Source organism: Antechinus flavipes, chromosome 2, assembly GCF_016432865.1.
Source record: "Antechinus flavipes isolate AdamAnt ecotype Samford, QLD, Australia chromosome 2, AdamAnt_v2, whole genome shotgun sequence".
Classification (NCBI taxonomy): domain Eukaryota; kingdom Metazoa; phylum Chordata; class Mammalia; order Dasyuromorphia; family Dasyuridae; genus Antechinus; species Antechinus flavipes.
The window spans coordinates 158,797,132-158,824,678 of record NC_067399.1 but is presented as its reverse complement, the minus strand read 5'-3'; the positions used below and the strand labels follow the sequence as shown (position 1 = coordinate 158,824,678).

Below are 27,547 nucleotides of genomic sequence, written 5' to 3'. Positions count from 1 at the left end.
CCTTGAATCTTTAAGAATAGAAGAATTTGTTGAAAGAGAATTTACTTTTTTAAAAGATTGAGTCATCCCATTTCACTAGTGGATAGAAATTCAGGGCTACAAATGAGCCTGATCCCATTACTGATTAGCATCAGCATGGAAGGTTTGATCTGCTCCAGTTCCAATCTAGACCTGTTGGCCCCTCCTTAAACAACGTGTTGATCCACCTGCTCCTGGGATCTCACCAAATTGATGCCAAATCTATTATGGACATATATTCTGCAATGGATCACTGCAGCTCAGGACTTTAATTGCAAGAGATGTGCCAGCCTCAGCCCCCCCAATAGCTGGAATTATAAGAATAAGCCACCTGGAATGAGGCTCTAAACATGAGTCTTTTACTTATATCTATAGTTTAAAAAATAATAATAGTTTATACCATGCTATCCTCATAACAACACAGTGAGGGAAATACCAGAGATTTTTTTTTCTGATGAGGAAACTGAGGTTTAAAAAGTTAAAATGGCTTGCCTATATTGCTCAGCTAATGAGTATGAAGCATGAATTTCTGACCTGTTCTACTGAAAATTCTATCTGACTCTTAGTTGTAGGCTTCTCTATACCACTTTAGTCTTAATAACTTAAGGTCAGTTTTCAATTCCTACAAAGCCTAGTCCTTCAGGTTTACATTGAGAACCAGAAAGGAGATAAGAAACCTACCTCCCATCCAGAAAAGACTTATCACAGAATATCTTGAAATCATTTTTATCTTATATTATTGATTGTCTTATAAGGCTGTATTAATAATTATAATAATAGCTCTCATCAATATAGTCCTTTAAGGTTTTCAAAACACTATAAATATTAACTCATTTTATCCTCACAACAACCCCAACAGACAGGAAACTGAGATGAGGAAACTGAGGAAAACAGGTTATGTGACTTGTTCAGGGTCATGCAGCTAGTAATTATCTAAGACAAAATTTGAATCTCCTGACTCCAGGCCCAGTACTTTGTCTGTATTGTGACAAAAATGTTATCTAAGGCTAGCAGTTGCTTCTTCTGATAAACAGAAATGATTCCCATGATTACTCTTCAGTCAGCCTGAATGGGCCAATGAGAACACCAGGAAATCAACAGTGCTTAGCTCAGCTAATTCTCTGGTGAGGGAGAATATGAAGCTCTGTTAAAAATCCATGTTAATGACCTGGTAATTGTTTTAATGGCTTTTCAGTGAAGTGTGAAGTGCTTGGATGACATCAACAAAGTGAGAAATATCATAGTAGGTTGTATTGGCCTGGCCTAGTTAACTCAGTTGGTTAGGAAACTGTGTTAATAAAACCAAGGTCACTGGTTTGAACCCCATTCAAGCAAGTGAGCTTTGTCTTGTTATATAGCTGCAAATTGGGTCACTAACCACAGTCATCCATCTCATTAATGCAGTCCATGAGTCTCCAAAAGGACAATGTGAAAGCAGAGGGATTTCTTAGGGCAAACATCACTACTCATGGAGGGAAAAGAGAGATTTTCTAAAAGAATGATCATGGCAGACATCTCCATATGGGAAGCCCCCCTGCACTTTTTCCTTTTTCCTGTGTATAAGCAGGCTGATTTAGTGGTTAGAACACAGGGCTAGCATTCAAGAGGGTCCTGGTCTCAAATCCTACCTCCAGTCCTAGGGATATCAATCAATTTGGCTGAGTCTCAGTCTTTTTGTTCTTTATAATTAAGATGATGATAGCTCCTATGTCATAGGGTTGATATGAAAATAAAATGAAATAATTTCCACAGTTTTGTAACTTAAAGCTACAAAAATGTCTACTACTAATTACTCTCTATTTGTGTTTAGCATAATAGCACTTTCAAGTTTCTAAAGCACTTTATGAATATCATTTCATGTGATCCTCACACAGCCCAGAGGTAGGTGCTATTATTTTCATCATTTCATAGGAAGAAATTAAGGCATATAGGCATTAAATGACTTGCCCCTGAATTTATGAGGATCTGAGGCCTTCCTAGACCTAAGTTCAATGTGCCTACTTGGGTAACTAGGTCAATCAGCATTTCGGTACAGAGCTGGTAACTAAACTTGCTTATAATCCCATTGCAGCATGATATGAGCCTAAGGATCAGCTAGCCAATAGGACCAAAAATTTCTGGAGTGCAAAAATGTTTCATTGGTTCATTCAGCAAAGTATCTATTTTTCATTCAATAATATTCAGTTTAGACCTATGCCAGGCATTGGAGTGATACAAAGATACCTTGTAAAATAATAATAATAATTTAAGATTTGCATACTGCTTTCCTCACATTAACCTATAGGCAGCATACTATTATTATAATTTTATTTCATGGATGAGGAAACACTCAGAAAGAATAAAGAACAACAAAATAGTCTAGTACTTTTCCTATTATCACTGCATCCCAAAAAGTAAATGCCCTCAAGAGTCTTACAATCTAATCAAAGGGGATGGGGGCATAAGAGGAGTACTGGAAGAAAAATTGGAATTAGTCAGAGAAGCTAGGTATGAATGTCACCTCTTCTATTTAATACCTGTGTGAATTTGGGCAAGTTACAAACTTGATTAAACTTAGTTTTCTGATCTTTAAAAAGAGAATTGGAAGTAGTGACCTCTAAGGTTCCTTTCCTCTTTAAAAATACTCCTGTGAACCTGCAGACATAACTATATGATTAAAAAGAATGTGAATTAGATGATCTCTAAAAGCCCTTCTAACTCTAGGAGTATGGCTAAATAATCAGAGACCTATGTCATGCTAAGGATTTTTTTAATTTTATAACATCATTATCCTGAATAAATGGGAAGCCACAGAAGATTTTTGAATATGAGTCAAGATGATCAAAGACACATTTCAGGAAGGTTAATCCAGCAGCAGTGTGAAGAACTGAATGGGGGAATGAATTGTATAAGAAGCTATTGAAATGGTCCAGGTAAGAGGTAGGGGTAACCTAAACTAAGATAGGAATGCTGGGAGTGGAGAATATAGGGCATTTGTAAGATATCAAGAATATAAAACTAAAAGAACTTGGCTATTATAAGACAAAGGGAAAAGAGAGAAATCAGAGATGACACTGATATTCTGAACATGGTTCATGTAGACAGTAATTGTGCCAATAACAGCAAGAGAACAATTGAGGGAAGGAGCAGGTTTGGAGAAAAGATGACTTGCCAGCTGGGAGCGCATTGATTTTGAAGTGTCAGTGAGATGTCCAGGTGGAGCTGTCCAACAAGAAAGTAAAATATCAAGATCTTGGGAGTGAAGAAGAGAAAGATTAGCAAAACAAATTGATGAAATCAGAAGCATAACAAATGATATTTGAAGCCATGTAAATAGATAGTTTTGCCAAGGGCACAGAAAAAGAGGAGAAAAGAGAACTAAGAATGGAAAATCATGTCTACATGTGGATAAGTGAGATTTAGAACGGGAGTCATCCAGGAGTATGAAGAAGTAATTACCAAATAGGAGTAGAAAGATAGATTACACTGTGACCAAAGCCAGGGGAAAAAAGAACTCCAAACAGGATGGGGTTGTTCATAATATAGTAATAACTTTTGCAGATGATTTAATGCATAAAAAGTGCTTTGTTAGCTAGAAATGATCATGCAAAAATAAAGTATCATTTCCATAGTAATTTGCAGTTGACAAAAAAGCTTTCAGACAATAAAAACATCTTAACAGATATATCATTTTAAGGTTTACAAATTGCTTCCCTCATATTCCCATGAGGTAGATTTTTGTTGTTGTTGTTATTGCTTAGTAGTTTCAGTTATGTTCAACTCTTAATGATCCGATTTGGGATTTTCTTGACAAAGATACTGGAGGAGTTTGTTATTTCTTTCTCCAGCTCATTTTACAGAGGAGGAAACTGAGGCAAAGAGGGTTTAAGTGACTTACCTAGGATCACGTAGCTAGTAAATGTCAAAGGCTGGATTTGAACTCAGGAAGATGAGTCTTGCTGACTCCAAGCCTAGAAGTCTATCCTGTAGTTGCTCTAAAGTATTTGGTGCAAGTTCTATTTAACAGGTGAGAATACTGAGAAATTAGTGACTCAGAGGCAATAGGGAGGATCCGGAATATTGTGTTTTGAAGGCCAATGATTGCATTGAATGTCCTAAAAGTTAATCATGATTATTGTAAAACTTGGAGTTCATAAAGATGGCCACTTCTTAATGAGAAGGAGAGGTCTACACCATGATCAGAAATTTGAGACAAAAGAATCTATGCTCCTATAAATACAGGTAAAGTTTCAGTAGCCTATAGTCGCAAGGTTTATCCATCCATTGAATTTTATTCAATGAAAGGAGATATATGGAAAATAATAAAGAATCCTGATCAGTCTATAAACAGTACCCTAGATCAGGATCAGGAAAGGAATCACAAAGACCCACAATTGGAAGGGGTCACAAAGATCATCTGGTTCAATCTCTACTCAAACATTTTACTCTTGTACTACACACTAAACATATTGTCATCTGCCAAAGACCCCAGAAGCAGGGAGCCTTTTACCTCAAGAGGCTGCTCATTCTAATTTGGGAGAGCTGCATGGGTTAGAGTTTAAATCAAGCTGAAATTATCATATCTTATGGTCTTCATCCTCAGAGCTCCCAATGTAGGGCTGAACAGAAGATAAAAGGCAGTTTTTAATACCAAAGACAGAGACTGCAGGGACAACATGGCCAGATGAATATCCTAAGGGGCAGGGCATCCAGGAATAAATTATTAGAGTAGATGAAAAGGGAGGGGACAAACTACATGTTCATAGAAGGTGTGGGAGGCACAAGACTGAAGCCCAAGGCCAGAAGGAAATCCTTTTCACCTGGGAACAGCAATGATTTGCTTTAAGTAAGGGATTTTGAATCTGTGACTTTGAATCCTGGTTATGTTACTTATTACTCTCAGGATCCTGTGCAAATCAGTCTTCTTGGCACTCATTTTCTTTATACATGAAATGAGAGAGATCAGATTAGATAATCTCTAAGGTCCCTTATAGTATAAATGTTATTGCTTAGTATCAGGATTGACTCATAAAATTAAAGATCTGAAAAAGTAGAAAATAATTAATGTAACATAGTGATAAAAAAAGGAGGGGGGGAAGAGGCTAGATGAGAGGGCTTAATGAAAGAGTCACTATTGCTGATAATAATGATGATTATTTTAATGACACTGATAATAATGGTAACCTTTCTATAGTGTTTTAAGATTTGCAAAACATTTTATGAGGCAACTAAGTAGCACAATAGGTAGAATGTTGGACTGGGAGTCAGAAAGACTCCTTTTCCTGAATTAAAATCTGTTCTCAGACAGAGTGTGACTCTGGGTAAGTCACTTACCCCTATTTGCCTAAGTTTCCTCATCTGTAAAATGAACTGAAATGGCAAACCAATGCAGTATTCTTGTCAAGAAAATCTCAAATGAAGACATGCAGATTTCACACAACTAAACAATAAAAAGTACTTTATGTATTTTCTCTCTTTGATCCTTATATCAATCATATGAAGCAGATGCTATGTGCAAGTTTCCATAGCTAGCAAATTCTAAGGCAGAATTTGAACTCAGTCTTTCTAACTTCAAGTCCAGGACCCTACCTGAATACTAGGAAAAGAAGAATTGTGGCTCTTGCTTGGAGACATGAGGCAAAAGGAAGGAAACATTTGAAGTTGCAGAGGAATGTTGACATGTACAGGAAGAAAAGTAATGAAGCTTTCTTTGGATGATCTATGTTTTCTCAGTAAGAAAGGAGGCAAGGTCAGTTGAGAGTTCAATCTTGGACAAGTCAGTTCACTTAATTTTTGCTGTATAAAATCTATATCTATAAAATAAGTGGGTTAGACTGAATAATCTGAAATCCTCTTCTGGTTCTACCTTCTATGAGCAATGAGGACCACCCGTCGTAACTAGGAACTTTCACACTGTAAACCATGTTACCATGAGACCTTATGGGATTTGGGGATCCTGATCCCCAAAAAAAAAAAAAAAAAACTGAGCTGTTATTTAGCTTCCTGCTTTTATCATTTGTTCTTGAGAACTAGGTGCTCACTTCAGCTAGGAGGTATAGTGAATTGCTTAATTAAAATTGTAGTCAGGGCATACCTGAGTTTACATGCCATTTCAGCTTTTTTACTAGCTGTGTGACTCTGACAAGTCACTTAATCTCATTCACCCTCACTTTCCTCAATAATAAAATGGAGATAATAATAGGCCTTCTACACAATACTGTGAGGATCAATTGAGTTAACATATAAAACATGTTGTAAATCTTAAAGTCTATGTAAATGTTAGCTATTATACTATTTTTCATTAAATATTTAGGAAGTATAATTACAGGGGAAGAGATGGGCATAGAGAGGTAATGCTTTCAGGGAGCAGATGGATTCTTTGGAAAAAGAGGCTGAAAGAAGGATTGAATCCAACTTCCTCCAGATCCTCAAAGAATCATGTTAGAGCTAGAAGAAGCGCATCTAATCCAACACATTCATTTTACAGAAAAGGAAAAGGCCTTAAAGAAGGAAAATGACTTTTTTAAAGTCACAGGGGAAGACTCATTTAGCTTTTACTAAAATTAAAGCTGAACTAAGGAAGATTCAAACGAACTCAAAATCTCCTAAATTCAGAGACTATTAGAGCTAGATAATGCCTTGGAGACCATTCTTCCTAACCTCCTTATATTATTCAGGAAAAAGAGAGGTCTACATGTACTGTCTGAGTGGGAACCCTAGGAATCCTGAATCATACAATTAGCCTAGGGTAGCAAAGTGGTATAGTTAGTAGAGTTCTAGGACTGGTAGTTCAAACCCAGCTTCAAACTCTTACTAGTGTGTGACCCTTGGCATAGTACGTAACCTTGTCTGCCTCAGTTTCCTCATCTGTAAAATGAGCTGGAGAAAGAAATAGCAAATCACTTTCATATCTCTGCCAGGAAAACCTCAACTGGGGTCACAAAGAGTCAGGGACAACTGACTTAATTCTTGAAGTTTGACCTTTTTTTGGAGGATGGAGGCATCAGCCCTTCCAGAACAGTGTCATAATTGACAGGACCAATAATGGGAGATTGTGGTCAGAAATAGTGTCTTGGTTACTAGAATGCTGTCACCTCCATTAAATTGTGAGCTCCTTGAGAGGAAGGATTATTTTTCATTTTTCTATGTTTATCTAGAGCTTAGCACAGTGCTTGGCACATAGTAGGTCCTTAAGAAATGATTGTTGAATTGCCTCCTTTGTTAGTTCCCTTCTTCACCATTCCTTTTTTTCATTCCCCTCCCTTTCAAAGTATGTGCAGTAGTCCATTGTTGAACATACAATGGGAACTCAGGAAATGCTCCAGTAACCACAAGAGCTCTTATTTGCCAATACTTGCTTTGGCTGCCTGTACTGTTGTACTTCAGGCAAGCTTCAGGCAAGAACAATCTCTGTTCCTTTTAGGACTCATTTGTGAAAAGGAGTTAATGATACCTGCTTTACTGGAGTATTGTGAAGATTAATTAGTTCACCTTTATCAGAAACCTGAAATATGGCTTTTAAAATAATTCTGTTTTTATACCATTCTCTGCAGATCTCAAAGCACTTTGCTATAATTACGATTATGAAACAAGTTCCTACTAGAAAGATAATTGTTGGCAAAATAGGCTGGGCTCTTCCAGGAAAAGCATAAAGTTACAGATAATAGCAATTTTCTTTCAGAGTGGACTGATTTTAGCATCAATACCTTTGAAGAGTACCCAGCTGTCTCCAGTTATCCATTTGTGCCTCCAGATATTTGCATTTAGAGCCTTTTCGTCATTGAAAATAATTCTATATCAGGCTAGGAGCTGAGGTGGAATGTTGAACTGAGTAGTCACTGAGTCATATGAAACCATAAGCCATATCTATAGCAAAGTATTTTCCTTAAGACAGCCCTGTTAGGTAGCTAGGACAAGTATTCAGTTCAAAAATCATTTCATGGAATTAAAGCTTTAGATCTGGAAGGGACCTTATAGCTCATCCAGTTGAATTATTTCAAATTGTACAATAGAGAAAAATAAGGCCCATAGAATTTGAGTTACTTGTCAGGGATCACAGATAGTAGATACCTGAAGCAGAATTAAAAGGCAGTGCAATGCCTTATCTATTACTGAGTTGCTATTTATTTATTAAGTGTCTATTAATTGAGCAGTGTTGCACCAGGCTGGGACTGAGGGAAGCAGGGTGGATACAAAATTTATGAAAATTGTTCTCTCCTGCCATAAAACTTATAGTCTGGTAAAGAGATAGGGAACAAATAACAATAGTTTAAACTAAAAAGAGCTAATAAAATAAAATGATCCATGACAAGTACCTGAGAGAGGTATATAAGTAAAGGGCAGTGTGAGTTCCACAGGCAGGGGGCAATTATTAATAACGGAGAGGTTAGAATAGGCAGAATTTGAATGGGACTTTAAAGAATGAGTTAGAAATCAATAGGATGAGGCAGCAAGAGGATATTTCATGTATAGGTAATGATGTGGGAAAGTATAAGGTATATAGGGAAGAATAAGTAATATATATAGAAAAGAAAAGGACAAAGCCACTCTGATACATTTTTCAAGAAAATCTTAACTGGGTCACAAGGCACCTAAACAATTCAACAAGCACGTATATGGAGATTGAAAATGATTGAACAAGACAAAGAATGATAATAGCATTAGTATAAATGAACCACACTGTGTGACCAAAAAATCAACCAAAAGAATCAATTGAGACTAGTTATAAACCCCATTTTACAGATGATGAAAATGAGGTTCTGAAAGATTATTAATGACCTGGGTCTCATCTAGCCCCTTTCTACTGTCTCCAAGCCAAAAGCTCTTTCTCAGGCTTCATATTTCCCTTTACAAAATCAAACAGAGCGGCATTTCTTTTATATAACCACAGGTGAGCAAATAGTACTTCTAATATTAGGTGTGCCAGCAAATCCATGTGGCCAGATGTTTTCTTTTTGTTGGCTGATACTTGGGTGAGGATTAGCCTTTCACATTTTTTTTTCTAATAAGAATAGAATGAGAATTTCTCAGCTGAGAAGAAATCATGCCAGAAATTTGGAAGGCCAGAATTCTCCTATCCTTGAGTCCACTGGGACTAAATTGAGAAGGATCCTTTCACATGAAAATTTTCCAATTCAGATGTTGCACCATGGGTGGACAGTATCATGAATAGAGTGGGGCTAACAAGCCCTGGGGGACAGTGGGGAAAGTGCTTGATATAGAATTCGGGGCCTCGGATCACTGAAATTTTAATTCTGCTACTTACAGTGTGTGGGACCATAAACAAATCACTGCACTCCTCCAAGTCTCTCATCTTCATCTATAAAAAGAAGGCATTAAACCAAATGAATTCTAATGCTTCTTTAGGATCTCAGTCCAATAATCCTGACTCCTTGTATTATAGTAAGGAGTAAATGACATTGAGAAGAAGTAAATGGCATATTTAGTATATGTGTATATACATGCTTGTATATATACATACATGTAGGTACTATATATGAATGTACAAATGTGTTTATATACTGTATACATCTACAATATGCATGTGTGTACAGGGTGTATATACACACATATATTTTTAAAAGATATTCTATAGGTACAACTTTGTGCTTTAAAGAAGATGAGTAGTTAGTAAATATAAACTGCTTTTAGCTATTCAGGGTATTCCCAAAGTCTTAGTGCAGTTTTAAGATCTAGAATCTTAAACTACCGAGAGTTCTAATAGTTTAAATTATACTAACTCTCCGTATATACATATTCATGCTGGTAAAAAGAGTAATACTATATGATGGAATGGATAGCAAGCTGTGCTAAAAACAAACAAACAAAAAAAACTTGTATTCAAATTCTACCTTTGATATCTACTGGCTGTGTGACCCTGAATAAGTCACTCAGCCCCCTCAGTGCTCTATTTAATTCTCTAAGACCTTTATAAAGAGAGTGCCAATCTGCATAGGAAAAGGACTTTTCCTAACCTGAAATTATGTATACAAGGTGGCCCAAAAGTCTTAGTGCGGTTTAAGCTACTAAACTAATAGTTCTCATCCTGGGTATGTGTCTAGCTATGTGCATAAACATATATGTGTGTGTGTGTGTGTGTGTGTGTATAGATAGACACACATATATCTTTATGAAATATGTGTATTATATAAATATATACACATATGGCATGTATACATACATATGTATATATGTGTGTACATACATGCCTGCATGCGTGTATTATCTGCTAGATGATACATAAAATAAAGAGTGAACCCTGGAGTCAGGAAGACCTGAATTTAAATGCAATTCAAACATTTACTAGCTGTGTGATCCTGGACAAGTCACTTAACCCTGTTTGCTTCAGTTTCCTCCTTTGTAAGATGAAGGAGAAGGAAATGACAAAGCACTTCAATATCTTTGCCAAGAAAATCCCAAAAGAGGTCATTAAAAGTCAGACATAATTATAATAATTGAATATAGATAGACTGTCAGAAAGACACATTCACATGTATATTCCCTAAGAGGAATCAGCAAAGCAGTAATCATCTTCCTTGACTGATTTTAGTTTAGTTCCTGCAACTAAGATGGATGATGAGGGATTGTTTTATGATTTTTTTGAGGGTCACTATAATACTCAGTAGCACATTTGCTCAATTCCTCTTCATATCAAGAACATCATCAAAAGCTTTATGCATCTATACTGTGATCCCTCTCCCAAGAGATGCATTATTCCCATCCATTGGGGTTTGCATCCCATTTCATTTGGAGAAGAACACAATTGACAGACTGCAAATGCCAAAAATATTTATGAATGATAGAATGGAAAGAAAGCTAAATCTGAAGCTAAGGCCTTGAATTCTACTTTCAGCTTTGCCTTTCATAGCTTTATAACTTTAGGCAAATTACTCAGACCACCCTGAATCTCAGCCCTCATCTTTAAAATGTGGAATACTAATAACGTGCCTTTATGTAGCAGCTTAATGTGTGCAAAGTGATATAGATGTGTGTGTGTGTGTGTGTGTGTGTGTGTGTGTGTGTGTTATTTGATCCTCCCAAAAAGCCTGGAAAATAACAAATGAAGAAACTGAGGCTGAGAGAGGTTTAGTCCCACTGCTAGTAAGTGGTTTGGTTTTTTTTTTAATATTTTATTTTATAATAACTTTATATTGACAGAATCTATGCCAGGGTAATTTTTTTTTTACAACATTATCCCTTGCACTCGTTCTGTTCTGTTCGTTCCCCTTCCTCCCTCCACCCCTTCCCCTAGATGGCAAGCAGTCCTATATATGTTAGATATGTTGCAGTATAACCTAGATACAATATATGTTTGCAGAACTGAACAGTTCTCTTGTTGCACAGGGAGAATTGGATTCAGAAGGTAAAAATAACCTGGGAAGAAAAACAAAAATGCAGATAGTTCACATTCGTTTCCCAGTGTTCTTTCTTTGAGTGTAGCTGCTTCTGTCCATCATTTATCAATTGAAACTCAGTTAGGTCTCTTTGTCAAAGAAATCCACTTCCATCAGAATACAATATCGTTGTCGAAGTGTATAATGATCTCCTGGTTCTGCTCATTTCACTTAGCATCATTTCATGTTAAGTCTCGCCAAGCCTCTCTGTATTCATCCTGCTGGTCATTTCTTTGCTAGTAAGCGTTTAAGGAAGTATGCAAACTCTGGTTTTCCCTGACTTCAATTCCAGTATTCTGTCTCTTGACCACTTTATCTTACCCACACCAAAGAGCAAGGACCATTATGTTTTTACACAGTCCATAATTACTTCGAATTACACATCTTGAAGCTCCTCTCCTCTTAGGACCTCTGTGTCTGAGATACTGGTCTTTTCCTTATTCCTTTACACCTTATCAAAATGTGCACACCAAGTTATTCAGCAAATCAATCGACAAGAATCTATTTTTGGCCAATATTTGCCATACATTGTTTTAAGCACTTGAGATGCAAAGAAAGACAAAAAAAATTCCCTATTCTTGAGAAGCTCACAATTTTTCTTTCTTTTTCTCTTTCTCTCTCTCTTTCTTTTTCTTCCTTCCTTCCTCCCTCCCTCCCTCCTTTCTTTTCTCCTTCCTGCCTTTTGTTCATTCCTTCCTTCCTATTTCAAAAGTATATATTGTGTTAAGAGTTAAGGAGGAAGATTCTAGAGACTTTTCCAAAATCCAAAGTGATGAATGATAGAAATTTCAAAAATAAGAAGTCAAGGAGATACATAGGGATGGGGGGATGCACTTTAGGCACCTAACAAAACATACTAGATAACTCCTTTTCTGCTTTATCCATGCAAATTTGCCACATATGAACCCTGTGCATAGTTTCTTAAGAATAAACAACTCACAATTATATCCTGCTGGGAGGTTTATAAATTCCTTTTCTCACAACAAAGTAGATGCCATAAACATTATTTCCATTTTACCATTTAGAAAGTTGACAGCTATTAAGGTAAAGTGACTTAGGCTAAATTTATCTAAGGAGTAAGTTACAAAGCTGGATTTCACACCTGTGCTCCCTAGTGTCAAAATTCAAGGCTTTTTTTTACACTATATACACCACACTGCCTTTCTATTATTGTTTCAAAAATTATTTTCATATCAAAAGTGATGAATATCAATTGAAAAAAATATCAAGTTTCCCAATTTTACACATTGAAAAACAAAGGTACAGACTAAATTCACCTTTTTTTAGCCAAGGATGTATTGTAATTATTTCCAAGTGAGTGCTTGATTATCTAGATTTTAGGAATGGTGTTACCAGCCTTGGGAATGCCCAGTGTGGGATTTTGTTCTCCCAATAAATATTTAGAATATAAATTGTAGAGAGTTTCCCAAGTGTAAGTGACTTGTCTGCGTCTCACAACTAGTAAGTATCAAAGGCCAGATTTGAACTTAGATTTTTTTTGCCTCTAAGCTCATGTTGTATCTATTATGTCACCACAGTACCAGAAGAGGAAAAAAAAACAGGGGGAAAAAGACAAATTGAGTTTTACTTACAGAAACCTCTATTTTGTAATGGGAGAAAAAAGGCATTGGAGATACTGCAAAATAGCAAGCACAGTGTGATCACCCATAACCATTAATTGTAATATCTGTTTCCTTTGTGGCAGCATAAAGCTAATGAATTTTGAAAATTAAAATAATTTACTATATGATAATTTCCTTTGGTATTAGGTTCCCTCCAGATAATCTTTTTTAATTGAGGGACGGGGGATATGGTAGAGGTATCCTGGATTTCAAAAACACGTTTTCCCATATTTTGGAAAGGGATGGTTTTTCTAGATTGGAGAGTCTTGGTTTCCCTAGTTTTTCTTTTTCTGCTGTTCATTTTCCTTAACAATTATATAATGTTTTGAATCACTGTGGTCCCTGAAGAAAGAGTCAAAGAATCTATTCAAATCTCTCATCTTTGCCACTTATCTCTGTGTGACCTTGAGAGACTGAGCCTCTCTGGGTATCAGTTCCCTCTTCTTTAAAGTAAAAGTTGGATTACATGTTCTGTGAGGTCTGTTCCTTACCTGTCCTATGGTTCTTTCCTCATTTCTTAGCCTATCGAGAAATCTTCCCTTTTAGAACTAAAGTTTGGAGTAAGTGTTCATTCTCTTTTCTAGCTCTTTAAGGATAAAGAAAACAGACAAGAAAAGTCAGCTATTGCAGAATTGGGAAGCTAAAGTCTGCTCATTCACCTTATGGCGTGACAGGATTATTAGAGATCAGAGTTATCTATGACAAACAATGCTTTAAAGAGAGAGAGAGAAGTGCCAGGTAGGACCCTGAACTATCCCTTTTAATTGAGAAGGGAAAACAGCCAAAAAAGGAAAAAAATGTTACCTTAAACATCAGTACCCAAGAAAATCCAACTGCCTTTCACCAAGATTTTGGGTAATTTTGCTGTTCCCTGGCAACCTTTCTGGACCACCCTGTTTGAAATTGAAAATGGAGTGGCATGAATGCAGATGAGGTAATAAAAGGAAATCTCCTGTGAAAACTGCTGACTGTAACTGCCACATGAAGTGACAGTGTTGACATTACACAATTCAGATGCATTTCTTTGGTGTGACATTTGGGGGAACCTTCGTGTATATTGACATCTCAGCTGTAACTTGTTAACCTCCATTAAGCCCCAGTTTCTAGCAATTTCCTGCTATGTTAGATATTTTCTGTTAATCTCATTGGGAACAAAGTCCTATCATTTGACTCCTCTTCCCATATTTCTCTGGATTTCTATCCCATACACTTCAAACCCCAAGGTTAAAAAAGAAAATGGAAATTTACCTGGTGCCCTGTATTTTTGTCATGTGTCACAGAAAGGAAGGAGGAAGGAAGGAAGAGGAGCCTGCCATGCTTACTTTCAGCCTCATAGGAATTTGCCCAGAATACTTTATTGGAGAAATATTGCAGTATTCAAATTCAATTGTATTAGTCCATTTTGCATAAATGATAATGTTGAAATATAAGGAATCATAGAATTGTAGAGTGCTCAAGCAGGAAGAGATTTCAGAGGTCATCTAGTCCAGAGCTTCTTATTTTTTTTTAGGGGGAGGGGAGGGGGATGGACACCTTTGGAAGTTTGTTGATACCTTCTCAGAAAAATATTTTTTAAAAAAGTAATTGAAGGAAATGCTAAGTTTTAGGTAGAAATCAGTGAAAAATAATAAGATGGTATTTGGTTTTTTCTCTGTCCAAGATTTCCATTGCTTCTATGAGCAAGTGCTCTCTTCAACATTCAAAGCCCTTCATTACTAAGTCCTCTTCTGCCTTTCTAGTCTTCTTAGGCCTTTCTCCTTGGCATCTTCTCTGATTCCATGACACTGGCTGTTCTACAACACCACTTCATCTCTCATCTCCAGGCATTCTGACTGACCCCATGCTTGGGAAATGCTTTTCCTCCTTTGCTCTGACTACTTGTTTCCCTTTAAGTTTCCTTTTAAGTCCCAACTAAAATCCCATCTTCTATAGGAAGTCTTCCCCAACCTCTTAATTCCAGTGCTTCCTCTCTGTTTATTAATGCCTATTTATCTTGTACATAGCTTGCTTTGTATACAGTTCTTTTAAGTTATTTTCCCCAATTCTTTGAGGGCAAGGACCATCTTTTACCTCTTTATTTTTTCATCTCAATTATAGAAAGAAGGAATTTTTGTATTAGGATTTTTATTTAAAGTTTTGAGTTCCAAATTCTATCCTTCCCTTCCTTTCTTCCTCCTCCCCCCAAGATGGTAAGCAATCATAGAGGTTATGCATGTATAATTACATAGAACATTTCCATAGTGATAATTTTGTATAAGAGGACTCAAATGAAAGGGGAAAAATGAAAGGGAAAAATAGCATGCTTTAAACAATACTAATTTTTTCTCTGAAGGCAGTTTGCTTCATCATTATTCCTTTGGTATTGTCTTGGATTATATTGCTGACTATAACTAAGTCAGTCATAATTCTTCATCCAACAATATTGCTATTACCATGTACAATGTTTTTCAGGTTCCATTCACTTCACTGCTCATCAATTCATATAAGTCTTTCCAAATTTTTCTGAAATACTCCTATTTGTCATTTCTTAGAGCATAATAATATTCTGTTACAATTATATATCACAACTTGGTTAGCCATTCCCCAATTGATTATATCCCTTTGATTTTCAATTTTTATCCACTACCCAAAAAAAAAATTGCTATAAACATTTTTGTACAAATACCTTCTTTTCCTTTTTTGCTTTTTAATCTTTTTGAGAGGAAAGTGACTACTATGTGCCAAGTACTGAACTAAATAAATTCTGCATATACACATTTAAAAGGAAAGGCAGTCCCTACTTCCTTTTTTAAAAAAATAGCTTTTTATTTTCAAAATGTATGCAAAAATAATTTTCAATATTCACCCTTGCAAAACCTTGTATTCCAAACTTTTCTCCTTCCTTTCCTCCACCCTCTCCTCTAGAGAGCAAATGATCCAATGTATGTTAAACAGATGCAATTCTTCTATACTTATTTCCACTTATAATTATCACATAATCTTGTTGCTGTATATAGTGTTCTTTTGGTTCTACTCACTTCACTTAGCATCAATTCACATAAGTCTCTTCAGGCCTCTCTGAAATCATCCTGCTGATCGTTTCCTATAGAACAATAATATTCCATAACATTAATATATTAGAACTTATTCAGCCATTCCCCAACACTCACCCCACTCAGTTTCCAGTTTCTTTCCACTGCAAAAAAGGCTGCTACAAATATCCTTAAGTACTTGAGGATCTTTTTTTTATGATTTCTTTGGGATGCAGACCCAGGAGAGACACTGCTGGATCAAAGAGTATACATAATTTGATAGCCCTTTGGACATAGTTCCAAATTGCTCTCCAGAATGTTTGGATCAGTTCACAGTTCCACCAACAATGTATTTGTGTCCTAGTTTTCCCATCTTAGCCAATCTGAGAGGTATGTAGTGGTATCTCAGAGTTGTCTTAATTTGTATTTTTCTGATCAACAGTGATTTAGAGCATTTTTTCATATTTTCATATGACTAGAAATGGTTTTGATTTTTTTCTTCTGAAAATTGTCTGTTCATATCCTTTGACTATCAATTGGGAAATGGTTTGTATTTTCTATATATTTTAGAACTCTTGGATGTAAAAATCTTTTCCCAGTTTTCTGCTTCCCTTCTAATCTTGTCAGGTAATTCCTACTTTCAAGGAGACAATATGTATAGGGAAGTGATGGCCTTTTAATGACTAAAAAATGGTTTGGTTTTTAAAGTTTTATAGAGAAAGGGTAAGCAGGAGAACTCCACTTCCACACCTCCTAGGTATTAAATCGAGATCTATTGACTCTTAATACATATTACCTCACCAAGTCTGAGGATTCAGAAGAAAATCCTCACCCCACCCCTTCACCACCCACCACACCAGTGAGATGATTATGGATAGTTTGGCAAAAGAGATAAGAAGCTTACCTTACAAATAAAATGAAGGACCATTGTGTAATTAATCAATCAATAAGCATGTATGGATCACTGTTTTGCTTCAGGCACTTTGTAGGTTCTGAAGATAAAAACATAAAATGTAAAGCAATCCCTGCCCTCAACAAGCTTATATATGATTGAAACAAGCCAGCAGGTACATGTAGCACAAATAGGTTTTGGGGCTCACCTTTCCCCTGTTGTTGTTTGTCCTTCCTTTTTTGAAGAGACCCAATGACATCATGGGTGATACCTTAACTTGTAAGTGAATTAGACTTAAGTGAGGCAAAGTTGCCTGGTCATCAGCGTCCTTCTCTCTTCCAGAGTCATTTAAGTCCAGTTGCAGGACAAAAAAAAAAAAAAAAAACTGGTAATGTCCTGAGATGTATGGCATTATCAATGTCTGACCAAGCTCTAAGCTCTCCATAGCACTTGTGTTAGCCACCTTTATGGTCACTAGAATAAATTGTTCTCATCTGCCTTTTTCATCAGGGAAAGTCTTCATGTACTTGAGGTAAACACCCAACTAATTCACCAACATGTCTAAGGCTTATTGGTTACCCTTAATCTGGATTACCCATCTGCCCTCATGGTTTTATCAGGGTATGGCTACTGTATATGCTATAGCTTCTTGGGATTACAAGTGAGAGTTGGGTGACAGTTAGACTCCAAAAGTGAATAAACAGCCCTGGTAAAGGTTCTATTTGCCTCAGTTTCCTCATACATAAAATGAGCTAGTGAAGCAAATGGCAAATCACTACAGTGTCTTTGCCAAGAGTACCCCAAATGCGGGGGGGGGGGGGAAGGAAGAGTCACAAAGAGCTGGACACAACTAAACAATAAAAGACAAGTAAAAGATAGCCAAAAACATAACTGACTTGGAACAAGCAGTGTATTTGTGGAGATAAGATGTTGATACATAAAAGAAAAAGGAAAAATAATTAATGTTAAGTATCAAATCAATAATATAATCAGTTAATAAACATTTATTAAGCATTTATTATGGACTAAGCACTATATTAAGCACAGAGGCTTTGTTCTCAAAGACCCCCATTCTAACAGAGGATAAGACATACAAATAGCAATATAAATGCATAGATTTGAAAATATTGAAAATGAAAGGTAATGAGGAAGAAGGGGACATTTGGGGTCCAGAAAGACTTCTTATAAAGAGAAAATTTGACCTGAGGCACAAAGGAAGCTAGTGAAGCTAAGAGGTAAAGATTGAGGAAAAACATTCGAAGCTTACTGACTATCTTTCTCCTTCAGGATCATTCAAACAGTAAGCACTCAATACAAATAAATTGAATGCAGCACAAAATAGCAATTTGTATAACTCAGGGGAAGAGGTGCGGTCATTTCAAGGGGTTGGGATACTTGCCTTCACATGTATTCAGGAAATGGGACATTGTGGTTGATCTGAAAATCAGCCTGGGTGATAGAGAAGACTAAGCCTTGTGTTATTTACCACTGACAACCACCTAATATCTTTCATTAATTAAAAAGAATTATCATCACAAGTTAATATTTGGTCTGCAATAATTACTAATGGTTTTTTAGGAATCATGACACATCAAAAGAATGTTTTTAAAAACCAACAATAACAATTATCATCTTCAATACCTACTGTTATGTCCCTACTCTTAATAGCAAGAGTAATAATTATATGTTTAATTTATTGTATGGTTAAGATAATTTTTTATTGTAAACCTGGATCATGAAAACCCATTGTCATGAAGAGGTATGAAGGTATCTAAGGACAAGTAAATGAAATTAGATGAAGAAGTGAATGAAGGTGATCAGACCCTATCAATTCCTTTGTGATAATGAACTTGAAGTCTTTGGAATCCCAAAAATGGGATCATGGTAGGAGGGAAAACAAACAGGCCAGTTTGGGCTTGAAGCAGAGTAAGTCTGGAAAATATTTCCCTATTTCCTTTAAAAATTTTGCTCAACTACAATTCTTGCAAATGTTCCTGATCCTTTTCTAAGCTGCTTGTGCCAGCCGCCCCCCCCCCCACACATACACATAAAATATAAACACACACACATACACATATATTTTAACATGTATATTATACACATTCACAAGGGTATGTGAATATAGCTTCTGGATCGCTGCCTTGTCCTGATGGAGGGGATTCCATAGCTCAATAGAACTATGAGTTATGCCATGCAGGGTGATCCAAGATAGATAGGTCTAACAAAAAGTGATTCACCAGAGAAGGAAATGGTAAACTACTCCAGGATTTTTACCAAGAAAACCCTAGGGACAGTTGATTTGGCATGCTAAAATCCATAGGATCACAAAGAATCAGACATTACTAAACAAGATGTATCTATATTGATTATATTTATACATGTACATATTGTCTCCCCCAAGAGAATGTAAGTTCTATGAGGGTAGAAATTATTTCATTTTTGTCTTTATATCTTTAGTACCTAGAATAAGGCACACAGTAGGTATTGAATAAAAGCTTCTTGACTGATAAATTGATAGGAGGACCCTAAGAGCCATAGAGAATGCCACGTTCAGGAAAAGAAACATGATAGCCTGAGCTTTGTGCTACTAGACCATATGGTCTCCATAAAGTAAAGGTTCAGATGCTGATCTAGGGCAGTAGCTAAATCCAGCTTCACAAAGGACAGAACCATTTGTAACAATCAGCTGTCAAATTTGCTTGCAGCCAAGCAATCAGGACAAAGAATTAGCAGATGGAAGCAGAAAAAAAAAAGATAAGGAAAAGACAGAGGGAAAAAGTAAAGGCAAGAAAATGAGAGAGATGACAAGGAAGAGGGGAAAAAAGAACAGAGTTTCCAAATACGAGGCATCCTAAGATCTGAAGATGAGAATAACAGAATTCCAACCAAGAAAGAATCTTTCTTATTTGTTGTTGGAGCCAATGGGAAAGACAGGATTCAAATAGACCCATTACCATTGGAAAAAAAGAGCAAACATAAAGTATCTTTAGGCCTGAAACCCAAAGAAAAACTCTTTAAGATCAAATATGACAATACCTGCTGTAAGCCTGAGGCTTCCACACCTGGAGCTTGGTTAGAGAAAAACATTATGGAAACATTAAGACACATATAATATTTGTCAAAAATCAAATCTACTTCAGTCTGAAGATTTAAACTTAGGTCTAGCATGTTGCCTAAACAGGATTTGACCAAGTGATTCAGATGACAAGATTTAGAAAGAAGGATTCAGTCAGAACACAGAAGAGAAACTAAGAAACAATAAGGCCCTAGTGTCATGATATTTTCAGGTAGGACCAGAAAGTTTGCATAATTTAAAGCCTCATATGTCTCCTATGACTCTTAGTAATAAAATTTCTAATCCCCCCCCAAAAAAAAACACACTTTTGTGTGCTGTTTTCAGAAGCAAGATTAGAGAAAAGCAAAAAAAAAAAAAAAAAAAAAAAAAAAAAAAAAAGGCAGCATAGCTTTGTATATAATGTCCTGGGGATGAAATCCAGAAAATCTGGCTTTAAAAAAAAATCTGACTTGAGATGTTTCCTAGCTATTTGACCTTGGGCAAGCTTTAGCATAAAGCCCCTACTTCCTCATTTGTAAGGTGGCAATGATAATAATAACACTTACCTAATCATATAAAGATGGAATAAAAGAAAATATGTTGTTGTTGTTGCTGTTTTTACAATTCTTAAAGAATTAAAGAAATGTGAGGTTTTATTATTATCAGCCAACAGGTTCACCTCCATAATGAGGGAGTCCAGATCGCAAGGACAGATGCTGACATGAAGAATTAATAAAAGGGAACTGGCATTCTAAGCGCTAAGGCTGGACCTTAAAAAAAGTAGGGTCATGAGGATGCAGCAGACCTATAGCATCTTGGTTTAAAAAAAATAAACATTCATGATTACTTTGACAACCAAGGTCCAACATAATCACCAATTATTAATTCAATTTAATTCAATTCAATAAACATTTATAAAGCTCTTAAGCATTCCTCAAATGTGTACACATGCTTATGCTAAGCATTTGTTATACAAAGCCCCTCAAAATTAATTTCCTACCCTTCAGAAGCATACATTCTACTCAAGATATTCAAAATACACGTTGCTAAGTAAATATAAAGCAATGCCCTTAAAATTCTTCAGGAGGGATTTATCACTGTTGTTTAGTAATTTCAACCGTGTCCAACTTTTCATGACCTTATTTGGGATTTTGTTGGCAAAAATACTAAAATAGTTTGCTGTTTCCTTCTCCAGATATTTTACAGTTGAACAAATTAAAGTAAATGGAGTTAAGTGACTTGCTTAGGGTCAAACAGACATTGTGTCTGAGGCCAGATTTGAACTTAGGAAGTTTAGTCTTCCTGACTCTAGGCTAGCATCTCTATCCATTGTGTCACATAGTTGCCCTTCAGGAGGGATAGAATACTAAAAAAACATCTCTTATACGATATAGTTATAGAGCTGTGCTTAGAAGAAAGCTAGGGATTCTGAGAGCTGAGGGAGACCAGGGGCATTAGGAGGGATGATAAAGACAACATAAAAAAGGACAGAGTTGAGATAGGTGACAGATAGTGAGCTAAAGTGAATGAAATATAATGCATGAAATAGAATGATATAAAAGATAGTTGGAAGCCCTCTTGTACAGAGTTTGAAAAGCCAGGCTGAGAATTTTGCATTTTTTCTTAGAGGCAATAGGGAGCTACTGAAGTTTTTTCAACAGGTGAGTGACATGAGTAAGACTGTTTTAGGAATAATAATTTGGCAGCTAATGTGAATGATGGGTTGGAAAGATGAGACATTGGAAGTAAATGACCAATTAAAAAGTTATTTCAGTAGTTCAGGTAGGAGGTGGACCAGGGTCTGAACTAGACTGAAGGCTCAAGGAGTAACATGAAAGGAACACTGACAAGAGATATTGTGAAGGTAGAAGTGACAGAACCTGTCAACTGATTCGATGAAAGAAATGGAAAAGACAAGGATGTCCACAAAGTGATGACTGGAAGGCTCCACTAATTAAACTAACTTTGTGGACCCAACTCTTAATGAGGGAGGTCACTTCCCAGTTGCAATGAATTCACACTTCAGCATATATGCTGTTAGTCCCATTTCTCTCCTTTGTACATGGAAGAATAATTAGGATTCATTTAACCACAACAGGCATATAAGTATTCCTGTGCTCTTCTCTGGGCAATTATATATAGGCATACTACACTTTTAGCATACTAGTAACTTATTTAATTAATTTGTAATCAAGTATATAAATTATAATGGACTCCTCCTCACTTCTAAGCACAGGAATAATGGTTTCTACAGGGTTTCTTAAATTCTTTCCACTTGTGACCCATTTTCACCTAAGAAATTTTTACATGACCCCAGATATATGGGCATATAAATAGGTATGCAAAGCAAACAATTACTGATAATAAATTGTACTTTTACAACCCCAACAATCAGTTACAAGACTCTATATGGGGTCATGAGCTACAGTTTAAGAAGCTGTGATTTATACTCCCTAAAACTTTTTTCAATTTAAACATTATGTATAATGGGGGAAGACATAGATAATTGTTATTTTGTAGTAGTTTTATTACCTTTCCTTGAAAGCTTGAAGAAGCAGCAAAATAGTATCAGTGGTAGCTGACGTATTTGGATTTCACAAGGAAAATGTGGCCTTCTGTGATCTTAAGAGCAAGAATTCATTTTGGAATTCTATTATTTTTACTTGACTACTATCTACAAAGTCAAAGGGAATTATTCATGAAGCCTTAGGATAAATTGTTATCTAGCAATGACAAAATATATCATTGAAACAATCTGTTGTGTTTGGGGTGATTTTAATTATACTTGTTTCATTAGAAACATTACTTCAATACAACAACAATCTATCTCAAAGCTAAAATTCCAGGCCTTTCATTTACAGTACAGGCAGCCTACCTGTAATATATAGATTGTAAGACTTGGAGCTAAGAAGATCTTAGTAAAAATCCTGCCTCACACATCACTTAAACTCACTCAGCCTCAGTTTCTTTATTTGTAGTCCAACTACTAGTGCCTTCCCAAACTACCTTGTATTTCATTTGTTTGTGCTCTATTTCTATTTCATTTCTCTATTATTCTGCATATTTGTATATATGCGTGCATGTGCATATGTATAGTCATCTCCCTTGTTAGAATATAAGTTCCATGAGAACAGAGACTGTTTCATTCTTATTTGTTTTTAATTTATGGAATAAAACAAGCATTTCTATAATATAGTATAATAAAAAGATTGCACATAAAACTGCAAATCTATTGTGTACAACTTGCTTTTTCTTTTAAATATGTAATAATCATAAAAACATCTTTTTCCCTTTTTTTCCCTCTGCTCCCCTCCCCACCTTAGCTACCATTAGACAATATATATGTTGTCTGTATGTGTAAAATTATGTAAAATTATTCTACACATACTTCTATTTATCAATTCTTTCTCTGGATACAAATAGAATCTTTCTTCATATATCTTTTATAGTAAATTTGAGTGGTTTTACTAGTCAAAATTACTTAGCCCAAAGAGTTATTATAATATCTATACCCTTTGACCCAGCAATACAGCTACTAAGATTATTTCCAAAAGTGATTGGGGAAAAGAAAAGAACCTATATGTTCTAAAATGTTTATAGCACTCTCTCTGAAGTGGCAAAGAACTACAAATTGCAGGAACCCATCAATTGGGAAATGGCTGAACAAGTTGTGGTATATGATTGTGATAAGATACTGCTGTATTGTAAGACATGATGAGCTCGATGATCTTTAAAAAACATGAAAGACTTGCACAAAATAAATGAAATTAACGGAATCAAGAGAACATTGTTACATAGTAACAGCAATAGTTTCCTTCTTTATATTAAAATTCTCAGAACTCAGTTTCTGGTGCTTAATGAATGTCTGTTTGATAGATTGAACTGAAAAATGGGGATGATAGGACCTACCTCACTGGCTAGTGTAAGGATCAAATAAGATAATGTGCAAAAATCATTTTACAAATTCAAGAACTATGTAAATGGTAGCTGTTATCATTTTGATGTCCTGGATCTGAGTATTTTCTCTTTTCTTTCAGGCCATGTACATGTTTTATGCTTTGGCCATTGTGTGTGATGACTTCTTTGTCCCTTCCTTGGAAAAGATTTGTGAAGTAAGTATCTTTCTCTTTTTCCTTCTTTCTCTATCCCTTCCTTCTTCCCTCCCTCCCTCTCCTCTCTTTTTCTCTATCTCTCTGTATGTGTCTCTCGCTCTTTCTCCCTTTGTCTCCCTTTCTGCCTCTGTCTCTGTCTCTCTGTCTGTGTGTGTCTCTGTGTCTCTGTATCTATGTGTCTGTCTCTCTCTATCAGTCTCTGTCTCTGTCCCAGTGTGTGTGTCTTTTCTCTTTGTCTCTCTGTGTGTCTGTCTCCCTGTGTCCCTCCTGCCCTCCCTTTCTCTCTCCCTTCCACCACGGATAATTGAGTCATTTACTGTTTCTCAATGGGATTCTAATAATAGTACCACTTGGAAGGGAACCTTCCCATTTCTGTTCACTTAATTTGGGACATAACAATTTAGTTATTTCTAGGAAATCTTCAACCAAAAGGGGAACTGTCCCCTAGATTTGGGTAAAACTCACTACAAAACTAGTTTTATCATTTTCATGGCTACAAAGCAATATAATACAATCCTTTTTCCCATCTCCATTTCCTCCTTCTTACCCTTTTCTTCCCCTTGAAACCTTCTTTTATAGCTTCATACAGGTCCTTGCAAAGTCTGAAACTTTCAGACACCAATTTTTCTCCCTCTTTTTCTTTCTATATGTATATATAATTCTCAAAGCAGAAGCTAGAAAAAGATAAGATGAAAGAGTTGGGAATAAAGACCAGGAAAAGAGACAGTGTTAGAAGTCATCATAATAAGAAGGATACTGAATACCAAGTTAAATCGCTTTAATCAAAAAATATTCACCATATCTTCAACTCTTTCATTCTTTCTCCCCTTTCATCTCCCTTGTACATTTTGAAATTCAATTCCCTTTATCTGGAAGCTCTTTGGCATTTTTTAAAATTCAGAATCCCAGTTGGGAAAAGGGATTTCTCTCTCCCACACCTCCAATCTGGAGCTCCTTCTGTGGTTTCTCAAAAATGTGGGTCCTCCAGAGAATGAGGCTGTTAAAAAAAATAACCTAGCTACTTATTGTTTAAAATGTAGCCAATACTTTTCTTTTAAAGCTTTATTATTGATATAATAACAAATAGTAGCATTTATATGGCTCTTTAAGGTTTGTAGAGAATTTCACAAATATTTCAATTTTTTCTTCACAACCAACCTGGGAGTTAGGTACTGTTATTATCCTCATTTTATAGAAGAGGGAAGTGAGGTGGATTGGCTTGCCCAGGGTCCCTTGGCTAACCTGAGAATAAGTCAGTCTAACTCCAGATTCAGAGCTTGATCCACTATACCACCAGCTGATATTGCTCATAATCCTTCACTAATTTCCTTCTCTAATGATTCACTGTGGGACAAAAACAAGTCTGAGTCCTTGAATACTCTGCCTGCCTATGGAGCTCAAGCACTGGTAGATTCCTCCCCTGGAAAGCCTTCTAAGGGGTACAAGGTGATGGATGACATATCTGTCTGTCTAAGGGCCAACCTAGATGAATTTGAAGAGGCTCATTACCAGGAAGATGTTGGGTAATTAATGTCTTAGTAGTTCTTAAAAACCATCGAATAAGTTGTGGCAAGATTATGATCTGGGCCTGTAGGGAGAATACTCCCTGTGCCAAAATGATAGATCTTTGAAGTTCTAATCTGAGGCTTGGGTTTAGAAGTATAATTTAATCAATATAGAGAACTTTTAATATGGAAACTTCCACACCCAACCTCATATTGGCCATTTGTTTATTACAATCTTAAAGAACTATCTAAGTCACACTCAGAACAGTCAGATGTCTCCCTGACTAGAAGTCCATGGGAGATACTCTACTACCTCTCTGAAGTAATAATCATAATCATAACAGGAATCCACATATAGAGTAGCAAAGGGAATATTGACTTTGATCCATGCAAAGAGATGAGAAGCTTATACGTGTGCTGGACTTGTCATCAAGAGACTTGAGTTCACATTGTACTTCAGATACCTAATTAGCTGTGTGACCCCAGGAAAGTTACCCAACTTCTCTCAGTTTCAGTCTCCTCATCTGCAAAATGGGAATAATAATAATAGCATTGACCTCATAGTCTTATTGTGATCAAATGAGAATTACAAACCTTTAAATGCTATGTAAATGCCATTATTACTTAATTATAAGAAACTGATGCATACGAGGATATGACTTTAATGACTCAAGAAGCACTTATTAAAGTGCCTACTATGTGCCAGACTCCTAGAAATTGGAGCTAGTACACAGATGAAAGTGAAAGTAACTACCTTCAAGGAACTTGGAATAGCACTTAGAATCTAGTAAAGAATGACAACATGAACATATATAGACAGGTGCAAAAGAGATAGTTGAAATGAGAAGTTGGGAAGAAAGAAGGCAGTCAAGAAAGGTCTCATGAATCAGATGGTTCTTAATGCCTACCCTTGATGGAAATTTGGGATTCCAAGAGTTGGTGGTAAAGAGGGAGTACATTCTAGGCATAAGTCTTATGAGTATTTAAGTGGCAACCATAAGATTCAAACTCACATGTGTGATTCTAAGATCAGCTCTTTTTCTAGAATGCTTCCCTTGAGGAGGGATAGTGTCCATACCATTTTGGGTACTATTTTGCTGATGGGACCCCTTAGCAGATAGGAACATACTTTATAAGCAAAAATGGATTTTATTTAATGATACTTGCAAGTCTAGAATCCAATTGGTTTACTCTTTTGTGTTCAGCTTTATTCTCTTCTTTCCTTTACCATTATCTTCTGAAATGAGATAGTGTAGGAGGGATCACGTGAATCAATCAAAAAAAAAATTCTGCTGAATTGGGCCAATCTAGCAGCCTCAGAGCATGGGCATCCTGTAGGGAAGAAGTATTGAAAAGAGAGAAAAAAGATAAAAATGGAGAGTTACAGGAACTTCAAACACTTTAGAGCCCAAATAGTTTTACTTAGGTTTTCCCTTGTCAGAAAATGACCAGAGAGGAGAAAGGAAAAGAAGAGAAAAGAGATCATCCCTAACCATGTTTTCCAAAGCACTTTGCTCCTCCTCTTCCCCCTCAAGTCTAATCTAATCTTATATAAAAATGGCTTTTGGGGAGTTTTTTTTACCATAAAAAGAACTGCTATGATTTCTCTGACCTGTCAGGATAGTTTAAGAAATATTAGACATGTGATTTGTGGGTGGTAAAGAATAAAGTTTACATTTGTGTATATCTGTATATGTTTACATCATATGGGGCCAATTTTTATCTAGAATTACATTTTCTCACAAGATTATAGGATTGAGATGAGAGGAAATCTCATGGCTATCTAGGAAGGTTTTTCCAACTAAAACTATTGTTACCTTTTTTGGCAGTTTGCTCTCTCCTAGAGAGCATAGCCCAGATGGGAGGAGCAGCTATCCTTGGGCAACAAGGAAGATGACAAATTTCAGTTTGAGAATAGTTACAGTGAAGAAGGATAGGATTAACATCCTTCATCAAAGCA

The 27,547-nt window shown here is 36.1% G+C and overlaps 1 protein-coding gene across 2 annotated transcripts in view; it reads left to right on the top strand.

Moving 5' to 3' along the window:
- Positions 1-27,547, top strand: part of SLC24A3 (solute carrier family 24 member 3) — a 744,046-nt gene that overhangs the window by 502,269 nt on the left and 214,230 nt on the right. For both annotated transcript variants that reach the window (XM_051975857.1, XM_051975856.1), the window contains exon 4: positions 24,008-24,082. In XM_051975857.1, coding sequence (XP_051831817.1) covers positions 24,008-24,082 — 75 coding nt within the window. The remainder of the gene's footprint in view (positions 1-24,007; positions 24,083-27,547) is intronic.